Source organism: Oreochromis niloticus, linkage group LG14, assembly GCF_001858045.2.
Source record: "Oreochromis niloticus isolate F11D_XX linkage group LG14, O_niloticus_UMD_NMBU, whole genome shotgun sequence".
NCBI classification, from domain to species: domain Eukaryota; kingdom Metazoa; phylum Chordata; class Actinopteri; order Cichliformes; family Cichlidae; genus Oreochromis; species Oreochromis niloticus.
In genome coordinates, this window is record NC_031979.2 from 34,308,289 (window position 1) to 34,325,563 (window position 17,275).

Below are 17,275 nucleotides of genomic sequence, written 5' to 3' on the forward strand. Positions count from 1 at the left end.
TGAAGGAAAATTTTAAATCATGGTTACCATAAACAGTTTGACCAAACGGCAGCCAAGTAAATACTGTTAAACATAATGTCTAAACGCATGTGAAAAGATTGCCCAAGGGCTCATTTAAGAGACATTTAGGAAGGCCTTCATTGTCAATGACAATCAGTTATTAGTAAACAAAAACAAAACAAAAAAAGATTTAAATTCCTATTCAAGGTTTGTGAGATCTTCATGAGTTGTGCACAGTATCCCTGCATGTTTAGCCTTTCTAATGTTTTTCAAACTTTCATCATTTTCCATCACACGCACATCTGGACTGAATTACGACACATTATAATTTCAAAATGCTTTCAGTCATTAAAAAATAACAAATACTGAAAACTGCACACATTTGTGTGACCTCTGAGAGTTTGTAGATTATCTGTTGTGACATAACCAAAGCACTTAACTTCTCTCCAAATGAATGAGGTGCGTGAGTTATTAAATGTAGAACAGTTGGGTGCGCTGTACTACAGATCAGGTTGATTATTTTGTATCACGGGCTGCTGTGGCTCAGGTGGTAGAGCAGGTTTTCTACTAAATGCGGCAGTTCTGTCCCCAGACGCACCACATGTTGAAGTGTCCACAGGGAAGACGCTGACGCTCCGAATGGCAGGCCAGCACCTTATATTGCAGCTCAGTCACCAGTGATGTGTGTGTGAGTGGGTGTGAGTGGGTGCATGATGCAACAACAACATAAAGCACATAAAACGCTATGATAGCACAGTACATTTATTGTGACTTCACTATAATATTATTCAAATCAATAAAGGAAAATATTTCATGAATGATTTCACCCCCATTCTCTTTCAGTGCTTTATAGTATTAAAGCTATATTGTGTAAAGAAGGAATCCTTAAAATCGCTCTGCCTCAGCAGTGTTCACACTTTGTTAGCACTTTGCTCTTCTCCTGAATCTACACAGGACGGCAGATTGTAGCGAAGCCTCCGTTAGCAGCAGGACGCTAAGAGACATGTTGAAGGAGCATCGCTGTGTTGTGCCTCGCCGTAACAGCTTGCTAATCAATAGAAACTAGCTACAAATTTCCAGTCCGCCTGAGAGGAATGACGAACCGACAAAAGAAAAAAAAAATCACACCTGTTAATCCCAAAGAAACGTCTCACAAACAAACACGGTCAGGCAAAAGATAATTTGCTAATATTCAAGTTGAAGCAGTGAGAAGCAAAAATGTGACGCCGTCTGCAGGTTTGAATTTGCTCTTGTTATCGGCTCCCTCCTTCATGCTTCTCACTAATTTTCTATTTCTATGTAAATTCATCTCCCGCCTGACAGAAAGCTGCAGTGCAGAGCACACGCGATTCGGCGTGGCAGCAAGCCTCTGTAATCGAGGCTGCCTCCACACAATGTTGCGCGGCTTAAAACTGCAGCAAATGGGGGCTGGGGGGTAAAGGAGAAGTGTGAGACAGGGAAAGTGAAATGGCCTTTACATTCTTCTTTACCTTGTCTTCTGCTCTTTTTGTCCCATCGTGCTCTACATGGAAAGGCAGAAACCCCAAAAATTGTGGCTCTGCTAATGTTTTATCTCAGGTTGTTGAATCAATAATCCCCTTCCGCCATTTCTTTCTCTTATTTTACTCCCCTGGTCTTCATCAATGCCAACTCTGTGATGTTTTCCGCTCGTTGTCCTCCCATTTCTCCCACCTAACATCTCTCTTTCTCCACTTATAAGCGTTTTTCTCACTCAGACAGATCACAGATAGCAGTGCAGGCAGGGCATTCATTTATTTGCTAGGTGGCTGATGTGCAGCAGAAGTCCACAACATCTGCTGCAGGTTGTTTGTTTCTATTTCTGTTGTCTTGTGTGCACAAAAAGGATCACATATTGCAACAAGTTGCAGCCGAGGGCTTTTTCCGTTATTGCTGTTGAATGCTGACACGAGTCTCACACTTTCCTCTGGTCTTTTCCCAGTCAGCAAAGTGACGCTTTTATTGTGCATGGAGGTCAGCGCTGCGGCAGAGTGGGATGCGTCACTCACTGCCTGCGTCAGTGGAGCAGCAGTGAACCCTTCATATACGCAGTTCATTCAGACTTTAGCTCCCTGCAGACATCAGATCTGTTTGTGGCAGACAGCCCTCGTGTAAACCTTTTCATACAAAAGTGTTATTGTTGATTATCCACCACTAAACTGAGGGCAAAAACAAACAGATAATGGATAATTTTATCTTTTTGAGTGTTAATGTCATTTTGCACTTACCACCGATATGAACAACCAACAGTGTATATAAGGCAGCACAAGTAAGCTTGTTTTCCAAAATGAACATGAATCACTTCAATCACTCGTCCCTGAAAAAGTGGAAACAGAACACTTCATAGCTAACTGCATAATGTCCTTGCAATAAACTGAATTTAACCTTAGAGCAAACCCAGAGAAATCACGGAGGGCAAATTCAGTGAAATGTGTTCACTTTCAGTCTGACTACTTGGCAAGCTTCTCGGTAACGCCATAAGAGAGTTATTTTAGGTTTACAAGACTAAGTCTCTATGTCCAACTTAAAAGGTCATACCTGTAATATCAAGATAGCGGCATAAAAAAGCTAGAAAAAAAAACTATGCAGAGAATCAGCGGATATAGCTGATAGAAACTTAAAAAAAAGAATGTGTTGCTTTTGTCTCAAAATAACATTTAAAAATGGATTTTTCCCAGCAAGCTAGACTCCTTTTACAGCTGTTCAACTCTATAAGGCATTAACGGCTTCATTAGTGGCTCAGTCTGCCCTGTCCACATGTTCAGTGTCTCTGGCTCCTCCCAGCAAAGCACTTGAACAAGTTCCATTCAAAATCAGATACATTTAGCTACATGTTTACAAAGATAAAGAATAGGTGTTAGAATTGCCACCGGGTCTAACTTTCAGCCACATAGTTAAATGTTTTTTGTGGAAGGGGTGGAGCAATGCCACCATTGCGCCTCCCGTAAATTTCACATTAACACCTACGACTATTTTAATCTGTTCACTCATGAACAACATGAATAAGAGGGAAGCTGCAATTCCAGCAGATCAACAGATCTCAGTGATGGCCCACATCAGCTGGTGGCTTCAGCTGATATCTTGCTATGCATCCAGTTTGCAAATCTCACATGCAAGGGGGCTATTAAATTGCTTTAGTCAGCCTACAGTTATTGCACCCTGCATGCTGCTTTCATCACTAACTCCTGCTCCAGCCTGTGAGTAAGGGGTTTGCTGCTGCTTTTTCCTCCTCTGGCTCTCTTTTTATGATTGTGGACGCACAGGGAGGTCCCAGAGCAAAGCTGTAATGCCAGATATGAAGTACTGCAGATGAAAATAATCAATCATCTTTTGGCTATAGTGTTCCTGGCTGAAATGGGCTCCAGCTGTTAAGAAATGCACTGTGAATCAATTCTCCTTTAACTGTAAAACATTAAATGAAGTGCGTTATGTTCATTCATCGACTGGCGAGCATTACTGTTCTGTTCATTTCTGTATGCATATAAGTTAAATATGCTGCACCGTGTTTGGGTGTGAGGAGAGTGTGTACATATGTGTGTCTCACTCCCTTTCACTACCCTTTGAATGCTGGAGCTGTGTTTCCATGGCAACGCTGACCCCTGGGAGTCAATGTTATTTTTTTTCCACACAAGTAGCCTCTTTGCAATCCCTCTCTCTCTCCCTCTCTCTCATCCATCCTTCCCTCCCACTCTTCATCTCCTGTTCTCTCACCAACTCGCATTGCTTCTCTTCTCTTCTTTTGCTATTGTGTACCAAAGTAATAAAGAAAAAAAAACACTCTTTACTTGTTATCTGTTCCTGCGCAGTCCATATTATTCAATGGCTGTGTCAGCTCTTTCTCCTTTCAGGACATCTTTACACTGTTGACACACATTCACGCACAAACACGGCGCATCAGAAACTCTCCTTCTTCCTCTCTGTATTCAGCCATCGTTCAGTCTCAGTTCATCTCTTCTTTGGATCTCTTTGTCTCCTGTCCTTCATAAGGACACCTCTAAAAGACAGCTCCCACTGTTTTGCATCTCGCAAACAGGAGCCTTCATCGTCAATTGTATAATGTCGTCTTCGTTTTATAATTCCACTCTGTATTTTGAATTCAAGTTGGGATGTTATCATGCATGTGTAATCGTAACATCACAGGTGAGACATCGCCTCGTTTCCCTCTCTGCTGAACATGAACAGTGTAAAACATCAGGAACAGCTCTCTGTAACACTGATAAACTCATTTGTGCAGAAAGACTTTATACTTCCCTTTGGGATTGTAGCCGAATTAATTGCCTGATCAATAAAGAAACAAATCTATCGCTTATATTTCTGCTGGGTAAATGTACTTTAAAACTTTTATAACTAAGTAATAACTAAAATAATCTCTTTTTTTGCCCAACCTCCCACCAGGCCAAGCTGATCGTCCCCAACAGTACAGCAGGATTGATCATTGGTAAAGGCGGAGCTACAGTCAAGGCAGTGATGGAACAGTCTGGGGCGTGGGTCCAGCTATCCCAGAAGCCAGAAGGTATCAACCTGCAGGAGCGTGTGGTCACTATCAGTGGCGAGCCCGAACAGAACCGGAAAGCAGTGGAGATCATTGTCCAGAAGATCCAGGAGGACCCGCAGAGCTCCTCGTGCCTCAACATCTCCTACTCCAACATCACAGGGCCAGTCGCCAACTCCAACCCCACCGGCTCACCGTACGCCAACTCAACCGAGGTCATGCCAGCTGCCGCAGCCGCTGCCGCAGCTACGGCTTCTTCTCTGCTCGGCCAGGCAGGCCTGGCTGGGGTTGGAGCCTTCCCAACCACTATGTCCAGCCTCTCAGGCAACGACTTGCTCGCCATCACTTCTGCCCTCAACACTCTGGCCAGCTATGGTTACAACACCAACTCTCTGGGCCTGGGGCTCAACCCTGCTGCTGCCTCAGGGGTTCTAGCCGCAGTAGCGGCTAATGCAAACCCAGCAGCAGCTGCTGCAGCTAATTTGTTAGCATCCTATGCCAGCGATGCATCCACCAGCGCTGCTCACCCTGCAGCCAGTCTCGGAGGCTTCTCTCTGGGATCCCTAGCTGCCGCTACAGGGGCCACCAATGGTTACTTAAGCGCTGCTTCACCACTTGTGGCGTCATCTCTACTGGCCACAGAGAAGCTAGCAGAAGGAGCAAAGGAAGTGGTGGAGATCGCTGTGCCAGAAAACCTAGTGGGAGCCATTCTGGGGAAAGGAGGGAAGACGCTAGTGGAGTACCAGGAGTTGACCGGCGCCAGGATCCAGATCTCCAAGAAGGGCGAGTTCATTCCTGGAACTCGGAACAGGAAGGTGACCATCACAGGTTCCCAGGCCGCCACACAGGCTGCACAGTACCTGATCAGCCAGCGAATCACCTACGAGCAGGGGGTACGCGCCACCAACCCACAGAAGGTGGGCTAAACCTGACAGCCGATGAGAAACGAGGAGGAAAAGAGGAAAAAAAAGAGTGGGGGCTTGGGGGAGGAGTATAAAAAAAGTGAGAGTGAGAATGGAAAAAGGAGAGGAGAGCAAGAATGTCGGAAGGAATCGTTCGCACCGTTTTCTTCTGCGTGTTTTCAGTATTCTCTATTAAAAAAAAATTTTTTTGACGCAAAGCAAAAATGTGCTGAGAAGACGAGGAGGGAGAGGAGCGAGTTATTACGCTGAAAAACCAAGAAAAAAATGTGCAAAATGTAAATAAGGTTTTATTACTTAACGTCTTGACCTTTTGGGATTTTTTATTGTTTTGTTTATTGTTTTATTGTTTCGTTTCGTTTAGTAAATTAAGCTGTCTGTTTGTTTGTGTATTGTGTGGACAGAGCTGAATGCCATGTAGACAGGCCGACTGCCTGAGAGGCTACAGGAAGTGGGGGGATGGAGGGAAGGGCATGGGTGCGGCAAGGCGGAGGGTTGGGGTTTACAGGGTACAGCCCTCCACCAACCCCGAACCCAATACGGAAACAACCCTTAGCCCTCCCTCCCCCTGCAGACCACACCCATCACCCTCCAGTAGGGTTTTTGTTTTTTCTTCTAGGAGATTTACCCCAAACCCCTCGCCCCACCTCCCTTGAATGCCCCTCTCACTTTTTGCTCCCCTGACCCGCCCCTCTCCCTTTTACAAGGGTTTTTATAACAAACAAGACTGCAAACCTCAGCCAGGTGTGCGAGAGAAGAAATGCCCTTGACTCCTCCCCCACAGCCAACACCTTCTATTACTTCACCCGCATATGATCGTACCTCCCTCCTCCTCCCCCCGTCTGGGAGATGAAGGGTGAGGTGAAATTGGGCAGAGGTGCGGGGAGAGAGAATCAACCAGGCACTTTTTTTTCTTTTGCACACCTTCCCATACCTGTGATGTATCCCACAAGCAGTGCAGCGCTGCAGGGGTGTTACAGCATGTGACGCCCACCCCCAAGTGTGGCTCTTAACGTCTCAGATAGAAAGGCGAAGCGCACGCCGATGACCTCACATAGTGAAAAACCCATAAACGACAAGAGCGACACAGCGCAGGCTGCGGCAAACACACAGGATCTATGGCATTTTTTGCAGTCTGCTGTGATAATTCTATTAACTATATTGTCGATATAGGAATCATTACCTTCGTCATTATTTATTAATGAGTTCACCCATATAAGGCTCAGTTGTGTTTTTTTTAAATCTGTGAATTCAGGTTGACATGAATGTAAATGAGACTATTTTTGATTTGATTCTTTTGTTTTAATTTAAGTGGATTGAAGATGAATAGTAATGTCACATAGTGTAATATATGTCTTATTTAAGTCCAGTAAGAAAGCCAACCCAGGCATTAGGATCAGTACAGTGAAGGATCACCTTGTATATCCAGTCAAAGAACAGACCAGGGAACACACACACACACACACACACACACACACACGTTTTCACACTGAAACAGAACATTATGATGCCATATTTGGTGCTAGGAAAGGGAAATCACCATATCTATGATGCAGACTGCAGTAAGACTTCTAGATTAGCAAGAAAAGCTCTAAACGTCTCGTACCACAGGCTGCAGTGCAGCTACATTAACCTACCTGGTTATCATGCTTAGCTCCTAGCTCATGCTGCAAAAGATCACTGCTGTTTATATGCCCTGTTGCAGTTTGCCTACATTGTAAAGTTGTAACTAAAATGAATAATCCAGTTGAACTGAAACTAATTCTCGGATAAACTGCTGCTCGGCCTGTGGACGCCCGAACCCTTCGGATTAACCCAAACCACAGACTAGATAGAGCGAGAGCAATTAAGACTAACAAGATACTACTGAGAAATGCAAACATTTAGTCGGAGGTGACACTGAAACATGACAAAGGAACGTCGTTTATCTGGGGTCCACTGCTGAATCTGCAAGCCTCGCTAGTAGATTTGCTTTTTTACGGCAGCGTGCATATCAGTAATGGAGATAAATAGGCTCACTGACCTTTGCTCTTATCATGCATCCGTCCAACTGCCAATGAGATGAAGGGCAGATGAGAGATTTTTAACATATGTCCTGGGAGCTGAGCTCATTTCTGCCTCTGGCAAGCTGTAGGTCTCCCTCAGAAACGGATTTACTGCCCACTGTAGACCCAGGAGGCTGCTGAAGATGCTGTTGTTTCTTCTGTTGTTGAGTTTTTTTTGTTTGTGTCGTGTTATTTTTGTCTGTTTTTTTTAACAATCGGAGTACACTGAATTTTTTTTGTCTTAATGCACTGTGAAGCGAGGGAGAGTTTCTCTCGACCTATGAGGTCAGGGATGTGTGCTATAGATGGCATCGTTGACTGGATGGTTTTTTGTATGGCAGGGAAAAAAATACGCATATATGAAATATATGTAGAATGCATATGAAGAACTTCACCGGAAATGCACATCATATCTGAATATTGATGGAGGTGAAAGAGACTAGGTCGATGAAGAGGATCAATCAATTGAGGTCAATTAGATCCTACTTACCTGTTATCTTGGAAAAGTGTTTTGTAATTAGGGGGCAGGATGTTGGGGAGTGTTAGGTGTCCAGTAGCAGATTAAAGAGACTGGAACAAATTCTAAATTCAGTATCCTATCGCAGCTGTGTCTTTCTCACGTACTGCACGTCCAACAGGCAAGTCCCTGGACAGAGATTTAATTCTGACAGTAGCTGAAGTATGACGGAATGTAAAAGGCCAAAAATGAGGAGGGGGTGCATTTGATTTATTGACCTAAAAGCCTGGTGAGGGGAGGGAACACCTCTAAGACTAAATAAACAGACCTTTTGATTCTTTTGAAACCAATCCGACCCAAAATCCTCCACTGTGCTTTTGAATGTGTCACTCTCTGTTGGAGCGCCAGTGAGGGTTTATCTCCACAGCTTGGTAAGGAGGCTTCTTTACTCCCATCTAACACCATCCACACTCTCCTCACCCTCCCACTCGTCCTCAGTTTTCCAGTGCACTCCCATCCTGACACCCCCTCTCCTCCTACCACATCGCTCCATGGGTGACTATGTCTGGTGTTACGATCAATGCATGTCTGCTGCTTGCCCCGACAAACGCCACAGATTGAGCCTCTTCTCTCTTTGCCTCCTCGGGCAGCTGAGGCTCGGGCCACCAAATGCGACACCATCAGAAAACAACCACACCCGAAGAGGAAGTCATAGCTGGCAGGGCACAGTGCATAAACACTCTTATTTGTAGTTTGTACTTCATAACAGTGGTGAGATACATTACTAGCTTGGAAAACATTGCACAAACACACACATATTTTGAGGGAATAATTTCTCTTTGATAGGGTTGACTGGATTTTATTGCAAAACCTCATAAAAGATCACAGGAAGCCAGTGTGCTTTTGCTCTGCTATAGAAATATACTGTGCTGAATGCATTCAGTCGGCTGATTTCCATTTTATTTAGAGTAAGATTTGTCTTTTTTGTGCAGGTAGACTCATTTATGGACTTACTATCTATTGAGCAATTTTGGAAATTAATTTTAGGTTTCTTGGTCAGACAAAACAAGCAATTTGTCACATGTAGTTGTTTAGCGGAAACAATAATTACTCAGGTAATTTAAATTAAGATTCCGAATGCGAATTAATTGAAAGTCACGTGCCCGTGTTTCCTCCCCCTGCTTGGAAAGCGTGCAGCACAGTATGTTTACAGTGGCAAAACCACACTGAAATTCCTTATATAGGTGCCATTTGATTTAATACTTTAATTCTTTTTTATCTTATTAATTAAACCTTAGGATGACTGTCTTTTACACAGCAGCTAATCTCTTTAGTTATCATAACGTTAGGGGATTGAGATAAAATGTGACAAGTACTAGAAGCAATACATGTTGTGTCGTCCCGTCCCTTATCCTCTGTGTGCCGTAGGAGCTTTTGGATTTACCCGTAGACGTTGAATAGGTTTACACAGTAATTTTTTTTTCAATTTGTGGAAGATGCTGCTATTTAATAATAATAACAAGAAAAAGAATACAAAGTAAAAACATATCGAAAACTGTCCTTTAGCTGGAGAGGCTAGTTGCAAGCGGCAGTGTAATACACGCTCTGTTATAAGCTGACAATAAGTTAATAAGAGCATAATTTTAACCTGAACAAGTAAAACCTGTGCCAAAACAGAACTGTAAATGTGTTGATTTAAATCACATTAGGTAAGAGGAGACATACTTTTATATTAAGAAAATGTGAAAAGTGCCAAATGAACCATATTTATAAATCAATACATAGGAAGGCGGTCAGTTTTTGAGAACTAGGTACACTAACAGACAACGCGCTTCAGTATAGCAGTTTGTTCAATCCCTCTTCACTCCTGCCACAAGACGAGGGACCTCCATGTTAGCCAAGTGTTAGCCTGTCCTCTGGGAACTACTCTTCCCAGGATGCAACAGCACTATGACTCTGGGGCTAGACGTATCAATATAGCGATAGGTTAGCATAATAATGCTAAAAAAAAATGTGACTAGATAGCATTCTTAAACACAGCCTTTTATAGTTACGATGAAGATGTATTTTGTGGAAATAGATGTTATCTTTTTTGCACGTCTATATTGCATGATATCAAAGTGAAGCGTGGACAAAAAAAAAAAATCAAAGAAACAAAAAAAAGAAAAACCATTTAGGAAGTGTGTGTTGTTCATTTTTCGGAGACAAATCTTTGCATGCCGATAAGGGTAGAGCATTTTGGTATTGTTTTACACGCGTTCAGATGTTCGTTGTTTTTCGATGCAGTCGCGTCAAGTCCCGGTCCACCTGCTGCAGGTGAAGACGATGTTTGATTTCGATGTCACGACCGAGTGAGTATTTTGTCGCTAAGCTGTCTAACCTTCCTCAGAGGGATACGAACAAAACTCTCGAACAAACCTAAGACTATTTTGCTACTTGTTGAGCGAGCTTGGACTAAACGCTTCTCAGTTCCTACTTAACTTTCGAACAATTTTTTGAAGAAAAAAAAATCTGGATTTATTTTCAAATAATAGACTGAGATTGTCCATGAATGTACTCACCTCTCCATAAGTTTGCATATCACTCTTCTGACCACTGGCGTGCAGTAGAGGCTTACATGTGTTTTAGTGTGTCTCTGTAATCTAACCTTACTAACCCCTCGACGCACTCTGTCAGGCTCTCAGTATTAATATGTTGTCTGTCCTTTGAGCCCCCACGCTCTGAGCTCTGGCTTGTCTTGTCATTGAAATGCACCTTATTGACCTCAAATATGACATGGAGCATCTCTGGTCCCGCCCCTCGTGGTCGCGAGAGACTCGTAAAGAGAGACAGTGTGTGAGAAAGAGGTGAAAGCTCCCCTCCCTCACTTTTAAATCCAAAATAACGCAGAGACACACTAGGCTGTGTGCTGCACCGCCTGCCTCCCTCGGGTGACTCGCTGCAGAATTTGGGACAGATTGTGTTTTCACTCCCTTAACATGCAATCCAAGGCTCTGATCTCGGGGAGAGAGAAAAAAAACAGCACTGAACATTGCCAGTGTGGGTTTTGAATCCTGATCCCCCTCCTCCCCTCTCTCTCTGTCTCTCTCTGTCCTAAGTTTCCCAGTTCAGTTTAATTAGATGCTATTGGCTTCAGTGTCAAACTTTTTTGTTTTTTTGCCAAAGTCTCTCTCCGGATTTGTAGTGCGGTCATGCTTCGTATACTGACAGATATTGTCATGGGAAGTGGCCCGCTGCTCACAAAACTAACTGAGATGGGGAAACGATCGAGATTTCCATTATTGCTCCTCAGTGACACGTTTGCACTAAACCTTCTGCTGTTACAGTGCACGGCACGCCGAGCTGAGGTGGGGGTCAGTGTGCGAGACTACTGTAGATGGTAGCCTTACTGTAGGTGTTCATTCAGCATTGTATTTAGATGTGCATGCTCCTCTCTCTCTCCCGCCCTCTGAGTTTGTCTGCTTTAGGCCCGCTCCGTGGTGTCTGTGTTGCGGCGTAGCCGGCTAGCCATGTTTTATTCATGTCTTATTTTTGTTGGCTTTTGTTTTTACTGTAGAGGAATGCAAACTCAAATCTAACCTGCTCGCCAGGTGACCTCATTGCTTCTCAGTGGGTGTGTGGCTCTCTGACATAGTCCCCAGCTCTTGTTTTCTGCCCCCCGCCTACCCTCCACCGCCACGCCTACCTCCACAAACCCACTCTCACCCACACCCACCGCCTTTTCAAAACAACATCTAAGACATCTTTTGGGACCCCGCTCCCCACCCCCTTTTCCACCCTTCTTCCTCCCCCAACTCGGGCCCCATCGAAGCACCAGCAACTGTAGACTGCATTTGTCATATCACTGTTTTTCTGTTCCTTCTCTCGTTTCTCTGTTTATTTTTTCCTGGTTTTGATTTGTACTGTATGCTCTAACCCAGACCAGTTTTAACAAAATGCCATTTTCTGTATGTAGCCTGTTTACCCTACTCCACCCTCCCCTACACACACACACACACACATACACACACACACAAACACAATATCCTCCATGCCCTCTTTTTTTGCACTTTCACTGCCCACTCCTCCTCCTCGCCCAAACATACACACACTTTCCTCCTCCGCCTCCCACGAGTCTCTTCTCTCGAGTGCCAAAATAGAACAGAGAGGAAAAAAAACAAAACAAAACAAAAAAAAGACAACAACAACAACTACTACTACTACCATTCCAAGCGTTTCTTTGAGTTGTTCTTGTGTGTCGGACATCCATCCTGGAAGCACCCATGAAGCCAGCATGCTCCGCCCTCATAACATGATGTCGCTCATGACGCCTCAACTGAACAGCACCTTGCCCCCCACCACCACCACCTCCTCCTCCTCCTCCTCCTCACCACCCCCACAGAGCTAAACCCGACAAGGATTAACCCTTCTGCAGGTTGGCTACCTACCTACTGTCCTGCCTCTCAACCTACCTTAAAAAAAAAAAAGCCCTACCGCTCATGCCAGCTGCTTTCCTAATTCTGTCATTTCTTCAGCCTGTGGGACTTCATTGATTGTGTGCCATAGTGTTGGGGGCACCTTTCACTCTCCTCACCTCCCCCTTCTTTCTATACCCCCACCCCACCTTTCTCTCTCTCTCTCTATAACCCCTCTCGCTCTTGCTCCATTTGATTTTTCTCGATGGGAAAGATTAAAAAAAAAACTCCATTTTCTAATGATGATTTTTTTTGTTGTTGTTTAACATCCAAACCACGCACGCCGACACATGCACCGCCCCCAGTGCAGTGGTGTGGGGAGTGTTTACGCACCGTCAGCTGCGCAGCCATCCTCTGTCTTCTTGAACTTTTTGAACTTTCACCCCCTCATGAACTTTATTGACCTTCTTCCTCCTCCTCCTACTCCCCTTCTGTGTTCATCCAACTGTTTGGACGATAACTCTCCATTCCATCCCCAAAACCTCTCTGAGACTGTGCAATGCTAGCTGATATGATTGGATTTTTTTGTTTGTTTGTTTGTTGCTCATCATTGGGGACAGTTCTCTGAGCTATAAGTCAAAAAAGAACAAAAAAAAAACATATGAAAGGAAGAAAAAATATTTTAAAAAATGCAGACAAACAAAAAAAGGATAAAACACTAAACAATTGTTTCTCCACAATTTCATTTTTTTTCTCTCTCATTGTAAATATTTTGTCAGATTTTTTGCCGAGGTGTAAAGAGAGAAGTGTTGAGCAGAAAGGGGCGGGCAGCATAAAGAGAAACTAGTGGACGCGGTAGACGATCGTAACACTTTTCATCCTCTGTATCCGATACTTAGGTCTGCCTGTATAATCGGCTATGCTAGTTCTACTGTGTTAACCTGTGCTGTTGTTATTAGTGTTGATTTACCTACTGTATTCGCTGTTTAGCGTTCATGTCGGCTAGCAAACTTTTTAGATAAGTGTGCTCATCAAATAATAATACTAATCTTGAGAAATAGTCCGAGCCATTCTCAACGTAGGCTTGCTTTTGTACATTTGTTGATGTTTCTTAACAGTGAGTTGTAGTGGCACTAGTATCTTTTTAATCATCAAGCCATAGTGATTGAAAACGCTTGGTCATGTTAGAGACATATCATCGTGGAAGACGGCTCGACTCAGCTCCTCCAAGTCGGAGAAAAAAAACAAAAACAGGGAGGCGGAGACAGGAAAATTGAAAAACAAAAGAAGAAGAAATTAAGCTCCTCCCGGGCTACAAAATGAGGAAGATGAGCTGCTAACTTTTGTGCAATACAGTCCTAGTTTACATAACATAGAAGGATAGTTTAGAGATGATTAACCTCTGCAGGTGCCGCTCAACCACTCCGCTGCCTGCAGAACCAAACTTGTATCATATCTCCATATTTCGCCTCCACATCAAAGACATGTTGAAAGTATTAAAGTGACTGTGTGAGATTAGACTCCACCATTTCATTGCATTGCTCTGAGCTCCACTCTTGATTTATGCTGCCTGCCCCATTGCCCAGAGAACACCACATGAGCTATTTATTTCTCAGACTATTATTATTATACTATTAATAAATAACAACACAACGAGAAAAAGGGAACGACTGGAAAAAGGTGAATTAATATTATAATTGTTTTGTTTTTATTTTTAGTATTTAGTGGTTGCTTTTAACAACATTCATTAACTGACTTAAAGATTACTGAATATTTAATGTAATTGTAGCATTGTGTTTGTAAAGAGAAAAAAACCTAGTGAGTTGTGTTTCTTGACTTGTGGATTACCAGTGAAGTGGGCAATCTAGTGCTAATATATATGAGGTCTTTTTTTAAGGATTCTTATTTTGCGACAGCAACAGCAGTCATTATAAATGTTCATTTTAGCATCACCTGTCTTCCGTTGTCTTATTCTTCACCTTCCACCACACTCTGCATCATCACAGTAACACATCGCAAGTCTGAGGGTGGGGACCGAATGTGTGTTTGGGTGAATCGAGGTGCGCGCGCGAGGGTGTGTGTGTGAGCAGCGTGTGTCGTGAATGTGTGTAAGTTAACGAACCTGTGTTTATTTGTGTGTCTATGCAAAATACGGTACACGTGTGCTTGTATCTTTGTGTGTCTGTCTGCTCACACGTGTGAATCTGCGTGAGTCTGCGTGGATGTGTGTGTGCGCGATTGTTGGGTCTGTGAGGGGGGGGTTCGGGGTGGGTGTTGTGTCCAGTGTCCACCAAAAGCTAAAACTTGTCAGGCTTCCATACTTCCTGATGGAACCTCCTGACGTTATAGCTGCAAACCCTCATCATGTGATCTGACTCAACTCGACTGTCCATAACCCCTTCAGTCACCTGACCAACCAAATCAACCAATCACTGTCCACCACTACCGCCTTCCCCCTGCGCCATCCTTTGCTGCACACCACGTCAGCCCCATGTGATGTTCTCCATTGATAACATACTACTGTCACAATCTACTGTTACATGCTGACAGATCTGGGGATAAATACGCTTGCTTTCGTTCATTCGAGGTGTTTTCACCTTTGAGATTATTACCTAGCGCTCCTTAAATCAAGGCAAGTGTCCCTCAGGTTGTTTGACTTTTAAAGGATCAGTTCACCCATATTTAATGTTTGCCCAACAAGTGCAATATCTGTCAATAATTTATGCTCCAAAACGCTGGAGGTGAATAGAGTTAAGTCCGTGGTGGTGCTCACTGCATTAAAAATGCATACGTAGATTTAATTCACATTTGTGTGCATATATTTCTGAGGAAACCACAGCCCTCGCTGCAAACAGCTTTACTGTAGTTTCTGTGACTGATAAGTCAAAACACCATGAGTCAAAAAGACAGGTGCTGTCTAACTTTCTAAAAATTTTGAATGTGACTTGAACAGTTTGGAAGATATTAGCTGTACAGAAGTCCGATATCTTTTGAATAATAATGAAGGAGATAGGCTACATTTACCAAAAAACAGCAATGTCCTTCTCTGTTATACAAGAAACTTATTGTGAATAATTTTATGTAGAAAGTATTTTCTCTCTGCCAAACTACACCTGCTAACTGTGGAAGGAAACGTGCATCTACCTGTGACAAGACATTCGAAATGTTAACTTCAGCTGAGCTGTAATGATGGTTAGCTACATGTTTCCTTTAAGTGGCAGATATAGTTCCATAGAAGCGAAATAAAAATCGCATCAAAGATAATAAAGATAATTTTTTGTTTGTTTGTTTTTTAGTAATCTTTTCAAGACTTTCCCAAACTCTAAGAAAATAGCACTCGATAAGTAAAAATTTGGAGTTATAACATTGAAATTTTGAGGTACATAACTTGAAATGTTGAGATGATAACCCAGCCTAGCAAAAATAAATAAATCAGCGACTTAAACAGGTTTTAGTAGTTACTGCTGTGGTGTCATCCAATCATATTTTTTGGTTCCTTGATCACCATAGGCCGGGTGCCGTAGAGTTTTATTACACCGAAAAGCTGGTATCTCCAAAATTGGGCAACTTACACCAAATAAATCGAGATGGATAAATAACTCTACGGACCAAAATGTCAATTTGATTTTGAGAAGAACTGTACCTCTAAGTAAGAAACTATTTCTTGGATAGTTTGGATGAACTGACCAGTTAATCAGCCTGAGGTGGACTTGTTCCATTTAATTTCTTCAGCGTCATTTGATGAAATTTAGTTTGTTTTCCCCAGAACTGCATATTACATTTCTACTGTTCATACTACTGTACGTGCTGCATACTACCTTACCAGGTCAGAATCCACCTTAACCTGTCTCCATGCCAACCACAGAGGAGCCAGTTGCATGGCAACCGGCTTCCGCCACAACAAAACAACCTACCAACCAGCCATCTTTCTCAACTGACGAGGCCACGCCCACCTGACTATGATCGCTCCGTAGAAGAAGAGATAGAGGAAGAGAGAGGATAGGAAGAAGGGATGACAGATGAAAGAGATGTAGTTGTGATTCTCAGGGTGTCTTATATAGATCTACTGTTTAGTCTGTTCTCCAGTCTCTCACTGGTGTCCTGTTGCCCCTAACCGAGCCCAAAGACGATCATGTCCTCCTCTGATAAAGTCCTTGTTTGATTGACTACTGACCAATTCCTCTCCATCAGTTGATTGATAGTATTGATTGACCAATTCTCTTGAGAGCTTGAGCTGAAAGAAGCTCAGCACTGTAACTAATGTTTACAACCCAAATGAGACCAACAACGCTGTTGAAAGAATGTCTAGGACTTAAAAAAAAAAAGGGAAAAAAAAAGAAAAAAAGAGAGACAAATCTCTGAAGAGTACTTATTTCTAAATGATGGAACTTTTCGCTTACTTTCTATGTGACATGAGGTAATGTAATTTTTTTCAGTCATTGCATGTGACTATTTTTATTTGCAATGAAACTGTTAGAATGGATGGTACATTTGTGACGTCAGTGCAACGTTCAGACACCGACGCTAGAAGTCAGCCGGTGTCTACTAAGTGTTTTCATGTCGCCGTGAGGAGTGCTTATGGACCAATGAATGCTAAATGTGTGACCATACAAAGCTGTAAAGGTTTTGTTTATTTGTACATGGTTATGGGTAAAATAAACCATTGAAGCAAATTAACATCTTTAGTCTTAAGGAGTAAGCCCTCACACGTTTATTTGTAAAGTCAGTGCCGAGAAAGGTACTTTGGATAATGCAGTTGAGGTAAGTTTCAACAGTTAAAGCTGGTGATGTGCTCCCATTCAAACACTCGGAGGGCTCGATGTAGTTGTGTCAAAGTGTTAGAGAGGGTCAAGAACAAAAGAAAATCAGGGTCCGATCCACTTCCACACATCACCATCCTCCCTCCGACAGGCATCACAATCAAGAAGGGGTGAGCTTCAACTCCGACA

The 17,275-nt window shown here is 43.1% G+C and overlaps 1 protein-coding gene across 2 annotated transcripts in view; it reads left to right on the forward strand.

The window, feature by feature from the left end:
- Positions 1–17,003, forward strand: part of nova2 (NOVA alternative splicing regulator 2) — an 88,923-nt gene extending 71,920 nt beyond the window's left edge. For both annotated transcript variants that reach the window (XM_005461108.4, XM_003456376.5), the window contains one exon: positions 4,414–17,003. In XM_005461108.4, coding sequence (XP_005461165.1) covers positions 4,414–5,436 — 1,023 coding nt within the window. In that variant the 3' untranslated portion in view covers positions 5,437–17,003. The remainder of the gene's footprint in view (positions 1–4,413) is intronic.
- The last annotated feature ends 272 nt before the right edge of the window (positions 17,004–17,275 follow it).